The sequence below is a fragment of the Strix aluco genome, chromosome 4 (assembly GCF_031877795.1).
Source record: "Strix aluco isolate bStrAlu1 chromosome 4, bStrAlu1.hap1, whole genome shotgun sequence".
NCBI classification, from domain to species: domain Eukaryota; kingdom Metazoa; phylum Chordata; class Aves; order Strigiformes; family Strigidae; genus Strix; species Strix aluco.
This window is the reverse complement of record NC_133934.1, coordinates 6,882,881-6,890,572: the sequence shown is the minus strand read 5'-3', so window position 1 is coordinate 6,890,572 and position 7,692 is coordinate 6,882,881. Positions and strand designations below refer to the sequence as shown.

Sequence of the window (7,692 nt, the reverse complement as noted above, 5' to 3'; positions counted from 1 at the left end):
CCCCCGGGCTTCCGCTCCGCCAGGGGCGTGCCCGCGCCGGGCGGAGAGTGACGGGCAGCGCGCCCAATCAGAGGGGAAGAAACGGGCCGTATGCAAATATCGCTGTGTGACCCTGAGATGGCGCATGCGCAAGAGAGGGATACCCACCGCCCCCCCAGACAGCGGGGCGGGCGCGGTGGGGCTGTGCGGGGCCCTCCGGGGTGGGGAGCGGTTGTCACCGGCCCCGCGGTGGGGGACGAGGCGGGCCTGGCCCGTTGTAGCGAGGACAGGGCGATCAGAAGGCGGCTCAGGCAGCGCCCCGCCCCACCCCCGGCGCAGCGTGACCTTCGCCGGCCGCCGTAGGCGGGGCGCTGGGACATGGCGGCGGCGGTGGCGCGCGGAGCTGTGGCGGGTCGGTGGGGTGCGGCGGGCGAGGGGAGGCGGGCGGCCATGTCGAGTGGGGCCGGGGGGGGCTGCCCGGCTGTGAAATGGCGGCGCGGGACGGTATGGCGGGGCATCTCCTGAGGGTCTGGCTCTCCGCAGGGATCCTGGGGCGCTGGGCCCCCTGGGCCACCCGCTGCCCCGGCGCCGGGCGCGGCCTCTGCGGCTTCTCCGCCCGCTGCGTCGGGCAGGTGCGGGCACCGGCGGCGGCCCCGCTGTGGAAACCGCGGCTGCCCGGGGCGAACCTGCGCGGGGGAGGCATCTCCTCGGTCCTTAGCAGGTACGGTATGCGCGGTGCTTTCTGGAAAGGTTTAAACGGAGGTTTATATAAATCTCTGAGAAACTCACTGCTTTTTACTTTAGCAAACGGGTCTCTATTTCAGCCCTAAGTCTCCCACTTCGGTTGAGCATGATGCTTAAGACAGGATGTAAAATGGGATGTACTTTGCAGATACCGGCTTACAAATACCCTTTTATAACTAGTACTGTTTCTCTTGATGATGATTAATTTTCTAAAAGTAATTCCTGAGTGCCAGTAACAGCTGAATGTTTTCTCTTGCGTGTTTAACCACTTTTAGTAGATGAAAAAAGCTGTTCTGTGTGGAATAATGAGATTCATTTTGACTAGAGTTCAGCACCGCAGTTAGTGTTCATGCAGACACAGTCATTAAGTGGTGTGCTGTAATGTTAGATGAGTTCTTGTTAACTTTCTAAGAAGTCACAGCCATTTCTGATTTCTGTGTATATGAAAAAGCCAGTGATTACTTTTATAAAGAGGTGCTTCATTCCTGTCCTATTTTTTCCATGTTTGGGGGCTGTTTTTTAGTGTCACATCTCTACTTCCAAGTATACTTCAACAGCCAGCGAGGACTGTCACTTACTATAGCTTACGGAAGGGGAAGAGGAAAACCGTGAAAGCTGTCATCGATAGGTTTCTCCGGCTGCACAATGGCCTTTGGGTTAGGAGAAAGGTAAGACTTTTTTGATAACAAAAGAGCATTCTTTACAGTCAGTGGGCTAATTGTTTCCATTCCGTTAGAGGGCAGTAGCTAGTATGGGAGTTAAAAAAAGCTCTGTAGAGAGACCCATCTTCCTGAAAGTGGGGAATTCGTCCTGGTTTGCTTATCAGTATTGCTGTATATATGTATCTGCAGCGACCCACTCACAGGTCTTCTGTGTATTTTCTTCTGACAGGCTGGTTATAAGAAGAAACTGTGGAAGAAGTCAGCTGCCCAGAGGAAGCGTTTGAGAGAGCTGGTGTTGTGCAACAGAACACAATGTAAACTCCTTGATAAAATGACCACTTCTTTCTGGAAAAGAAGAAATTGGTACGTTGATGATCCCTACCAGAAATATCATGATCGCACAAATCTTCCTTTCTAGAAATCTAGAATGTGTCTAGGAAAGAGGTGGGGTACATCTTCTAAATAAACATATGCGTATCATCTGATCAGAATTATGGGCATTGATGCCCAAAATAAAGGAATATTCAAGATTATTGTGAGCTGCAATTATTATTTTACATAGCAGAGGTCAAACTGGTCACCTACATGTTCTGACATCTGTTAGTTTCCTGTGATTGTGTGCAACATGGATGAATATAGTCTAAACATCACTAAAAGTGAATAATTCAACATATTTAATCTTAAAATTTTTAGAAGAATCTTGTTCAGATAGCCCCAGGATATACTTTGCTGTGTCCATACTCATTGGTAGCTCAGTGAGTGGAGTTTTCCTTGGGGAAGAGAACGGAGAGCAGGGTCCATGTCAGTATTGTTGCCTGTTGTGGTACCACATAAACTGTTGCTGTGTTTCCATGTTAACGAGCATAGAAAAAACTAGTGTTTCATGGCTATGTGAAGTTTTTATAACTTATTTAAAACTGTATTAGCCACCACATTTCATGACAAGACTCACATTTTGTGTCCCATCTTGGTTTTTGAGTAGTAGAATATATTCTTTGTGTCCTTCACAAAATCCTCAAGCAGTCAATCTGAATATTTTCTTGCTTATTTTTTCTTTAAGTCTAATTATACCCCACGCTGCATATCTGATCACATGTATATATGGAACAGAGCCAAGGATTTATCATGGGGTCCTTTTGGAGTGTATACAGTGCAACTGGTCTCTGGTTTCGCTAAGGTCTAGATCGGAGGTTTTTTCCACAAAACTGATACTCCAGCAAGTGTCTGAAAAGCAGTTGCTTCTAGCAGTAGCTTCAAAACATTCACTAATAACCCATTATTAAGCAGGTAGTCCCTGGTTATCAGCTCCAGAGCCACCTGTAGAGCAAGAGATCGTTTGTTGTACGAGGCTGTAGCGTTTCAATGAATTCACTAGTTACTCAGAGTGTTCAGTAGCTGTATTTTTTTTTCCAGTTCATAATACAGAAAGAAGTTCTGAAGGACATGCAGCACTTAGTGAGTACATCTATATACAGTCAGCCAGAATTGAGATAAAAATAATACAGCAGTCAAAGTAATTATTCTGGCCTGCCAGATACATTGAACAGACTAAAGATGTTTTCTTTTTTTTTTTTTCCTTTTTTTTTTTAAAGAAAAGATTAAGACTTTATTCAAGATGTATATCAAGCAGTATAACAAAACCAGCAAAACATCAACCTTTGGAATACTGTTGTAATGGCCATCCGTGTGAGGCATTAAGTGTACCATTTCATCACAGATCTTTTCTACTGATCACAGGAAGGAAATCACATGAAGTGCACAATTTATGACCCTTAAATAGTTTGTCTAAACGCAAATCCCAACGTAGTGTTCTCTGCTATTTCAAATATGGTGCTAGATGCAAAATGGGTACCCGAAACAAACAGCAAAAAGGAGACTGTGATTAACGAGCATTCGGTCACAAGCACAAGGGTTTTGTCACTACATGAGAGCACTTCAGAGAGCAGTCGGAGGCAGCAGGTTGTTTACATGAGGCTAGGGAGCATCGTATCTCTCCAAGCAACTTTCTCCCTCTTAATAGGAATAAATAACCCAATTCTTCTTTCCTTCTGTGCTGGGTTTGCACTTACACAATTTAGATTAGCAGGGGATTAGTTCCAAGGTGACAGCGATACACATCAAGTCTGTCTTGTCTATATTTGTTGTGATCCTGATTCAGCAATTGGCAACTGCCGTGACTGCGCTGACGCCCCTACGACAGGAACGGCGGTGTGAAGGACTGCACTAAACTGCTCTAAGCTTAATTCTCATAATTGAGGTGAATTTATGGTAAATGGATGAGGTAATTCACAGGCCCATTTTCCATGGACCATCTTCATCTGCAGTTTCCTTCCCCTCAGCCTCACTTTTACTTGCTCAAAATAATTCAGGTTCCACTTGAGCCTTGTGCTGGGTAAAGGCTGTATTTCCTAGGGCTGGCCGGTTCCTTTCAGGGTTACAATCTCCAGGCCACCTCTGAGAAGCCAGGAGGTGCCTGCCTGCCGTACAGGACTGACTGTGGTGCCCCCAAACCGGGCTTTTCTTACTTAAGCCAGATCTGTTGCTATTTTAAACCATCAGCTGAAAGACTGCTTGCTTTTAAGAGTAATCTGCAAGCGGTTAGCCGGCTCGCACCCTCCGAGCCTGAGCTGGGAGGGAGCTGGGAGTTACTCCCCGCCAATACACGCAAGAAGCCACCGTCCCTGCGTCCTCCCTTTGCTCGAGTCTTGCAAACTCTGGTTTGCCAGGAGGGGTCAGCATCAGCGCAGGAAGGCGACTCCCTGAATCGGACTTGTTCCTTGGCAGAGACTCGAGAGAAAAACTGGAACAAAAGACTTCATGTCTGGTGTTTGTTCCGAACGAACGCAAGGAGCCAAAGAGTGAAATGACAGACTTGGGGCAACACCTGTAAACAACCTGTGTGTGGAAGATGAGGAATCAAAAGCAAATGACCGTTCTCTTCTGTATACAGAACACTACAGCACTAAGTGTACGTGGTTAGGCATTCACATTTCTTGTCTATCTATACACAAATATACAGCTCAGTTGATAAATTAATACATTTTTGCCAGAGATATGAAAAGGTTTATTTTTCTCATTTATACAGTGAATGTTTTGAGAGATATAAGGCAACTCCCTTGTCAACAATTTCACCTCAGCACTTAAGAAATGCTAAACAGTCAAGTGTACAGTAAAACAGCAGATTAGACGCACATTTAATAATTTTAGTGAGAATCCATGTTAATACAGCATGTCTGAGAACAGAATTTGTCAGATGTTATGTAGCTCTATGTTGTTGGGTTTTTGGCATAACTGAGTGCAAACTTGTCAGGTTCTTTTTTATCGTATGGCAGCCCATTGCATAGCAGGGAAATACAGCTTGCTTGCAACAGGATTTTATTTTCTGCTAACACTGCAGGCAGTTTTTCTATTTCTTTTTAATGTTTGCCAAAAGAAATCAAATAAACTCTAAAGCTGCTTAAAAATAAAGCACACAAGCTTAGCTCCTCAAAGCTTTTGCTGAGTATCTTCCAAGGACTGACTTTTCCATAACTACTATTTAGAGAGGTTTGTTGTTTTTTTCAATTTGCTTTCTAAAGACTTTCCTTTTTACCCATTGCAAAATACAATTGAATTAGCACACGTAAAGGAAATAAAATTCTCAGGTAATGAGGCCAAATATTGTGGCAGACACAAGAAATACCTGCTTGCTTTTTCCACTTCCTAGCCAGGTCAGATAAACATTTGTGTGTGCGCATAATTTTTTTCTCTCTTCCCCACATATTAGGAAGCTCTGGGGGAAACCTCAGGGATCCATCAGACAGGGACAGCTGGGATATCAATGCATAGCCGGCAGAGGGAAGGTTTTAAAGGCCACTTCAGATTTATCTCTGAGCCTGATACACTCCAGCCGGCTGTTGGCATCCTGGACTGCTGCACGTGAACTAGATTAACAGTACTGTTCATCATCAAGCCCGTGTACTGATCCGTTAGTGATGGCACATTCTACGTAATGCTAATGTTTTTCTAGTCTATGTGACAGGTCCAAGAGCAAACACAAAGGGCCACGTAATTAACTTATGTGTGAATCTCACATGCTCAACACTTACAAGAGACACCAACTTGAAGCACAAATACACAAACCCTACCATGTCTTCCTCTTCTTTTATATTTCTCATTTATATATGGATACAAATACACCACTGCATCTGGTTCTTGTGGTTCTAACCAAACTTCATGCTACAGGAGAAACTCCAGGCTTCAAAAAGCAGCTCAGACCCAGTGCCCTGCTCTGCTTGTGCAAGTACAACAGCAGCACCTCACCAGGAAAGCAGAGCACTGGGACTGACACTGATGCAGACAGGGGAGAAAGCTGCATTTTCCCCTGGAAGTGCATCACTAAAGCGATTCTAACTTCTGTTGCTGTAGCTAGTACAAGCCTGGCTTGCTCACACTTAAAAACTGGCAGTAGAACATTTGCCACAAGCAATATGATCTAGTTCTTCTAGCCGCCATCATTTTCCACACAATACTCTCCTGGCTCAGGCTGATCAAAATTAAGACTCCCCCTTCATTACATTGTTGAAACCATTTATTTTCTCTTGCACATCTCTTCCTCATCCTCTCTAAGTGGTTCAGCCTCTACGGTTTTTAGAACAATGATTTTCTCAGAACACATGATTTACTTGCAGAAAGAGAAACAGAGTTGCAGCTCAGCTTTCGCTAATGAATCTTGGATACTTTGTACAGTCAAAGTACTTTGACATTTGTTACATCATTTACAGTCTTGAGGAGGAAGGGAGGAAAGAGAAATTCATGGCTTCTGCAAATCCACTTCATTAATGCTAAAGCCATAAATAAATACACTGTCAATGTATCATCATGATTATTTTTGTTTCTGCTGTGCATTCACAGAGCTAGAGCTATGCAGACACAAATAAGAATTGTAAATGTACAGCCTTACAGGATTAGCGTGAGTGGGTGTACACTCTGCAAACAAAACAAGGACTCTTCACCTGCAGGTGTCTGCCAGACTGTCCTACCCACGTCATGAACAAACGCGAGAAGCGTGTAACAGAAGGATACAGAGAGAGGAGAGAGAAAGGCCATGTCTGCAATGCTGTACATCAAAGCACATCCATCCCACTGCTGTTTCCTACATTATTAACGAGTAGCTCTTTAAGGCAGAAGAGAGACATTCTGTGGATCTTGGTGCTATTGGCTCATTGCACTCACATTGTTTCAGTGGCAGAGGACGAGGTACTTTTCTTCCTGAAGCGAGGTCTAAGGGTCCTAGGCGGTGCCTGCAGAAAAGCAAGACAAAACTTCAGTGGCATAATAGGAAACATTTTTTCTTTCCTTAAAACTCACCCATCTCTGTGGCATCTCTGTGGCAATGATCCCATTCCAGGCATGAAGAAATGGAGAAGCAGATCTTGGCCCTGAAGGTCATTAATGAATGACCAGCTGAGGACTAACCCTGTTAAGAAACCTCTTGTACCTTTACTCAGGTTACACCAACACCTTCCCCTCTGGCGTTTGGTTAAAGGTGTGGCTAAAGATCGCTTATAACATAACATTTGAAGGAGCCAGGACAAATTGGTGCCATTCATAGCAGCTCCTGGATCAAGAGAGCAAATTGGTGGCAGAAAGCCAGCTCCGGTGTCTCCCACCCTGTCCTGCACTGTCCATCCCAGCCACAGCCCTTCTGAGAGTACAGCTCCTTGGGGCATTACAAAGCTGAAGGGGTCCCCAAGGTGAAACACACAGGGCCTGTAATTCCCAGAAGGCAGAACTCTTTTCAAAGATCAGCCTCTTGCTTGGGAGACAAGCCAGACACAATCCGTTGAAATTATTTTAGAAGCCAACTATTGCAATTCTGCCTTGCAGTCAGCTGATGCAGAGAGCTTTGAAAAGGAGCCCTGAACGCCCAGGAGGAGCCAGACTAACTCCATGAAATTGGTTTACTGTGATTAACCCCGTTCTCCAGACTGAGACAGAAATTAGTTAGACTAGCAAACCAGAAGAAAAAAACCCCAACCTAATCTGCAGTGCATACTTCTCTCAGAAGAGCTTTGGCATGGCGTTGTGTCTTGCAAGCTTCACAAAAAATGGTTACCAGATGTGGCAGAGGAGCACAAATTCTCAGTGTGGAGGCCTGTCATAGCATCATATAACACTGCAAGGCCTGATAAGCAATTCTACTCCATTTACATAAATATCCAAAACTTTGTTTTCTTTAACAGCATCAACCTATTTACCTGTAAGACTCTGACAGGATCTTACCATTCATAAGTGAGGACTTTGTAATTTCTGTTTTATAGGATTT

At 44.8% G+C, this 7,692-nt stretch overlaps 2 protein-coding genes across 11 annotated transcripts in view; one reads left to right on the top strand and one right to left on the bottom strand.

Moving 5' to 3' along the window:
* Positions 1–204: 204 nt before the first annotated feature.
* Positions 205–1,918, top strand: MRPL35 (mitochondrial ribosomal protein L35). Its single transcript, XM_074821868.1, has 4 exons — positions 205–391; positions 523–700; positions 1,247–1,391; positions 1,615–1,918. The coding sequence occupies exons 1-4, from the start codon at positions 358–360 to the stop codon at positions 1,801–1,803; spliced, it is 546 nt and encodes a 181-aa protein (XP_074677969.1). The 5' UTR covers positions 205–357; the 3' UTR covers positions 1,804–1,918.
* An 846-nt stretch (positions 1,919–2,764) lies between these two features.
* The window catches only part of REEP1 (receptor accessory protein 1), a 71,804-nt gene continuing 66,876 nt past the window's right edge, over positions 2,765–7,692 (bottom strand). For all 10 annotated transcript variants that reach the window (XM_074821851.1, XM_074821853.1, XM_074821866.1 and 7 more), the window contains one exon: positions 2,765–6,667. In XM_074821851.1, the coding sequence (XP_074677952.1) occupies positions 6,596–6,667 (72 nt within the window). In that variant the 3' untranslated portion in view covers positions 2,765–6,595. The remainder of the gene's footprint in view (positions 6,668–7,692) is intronic.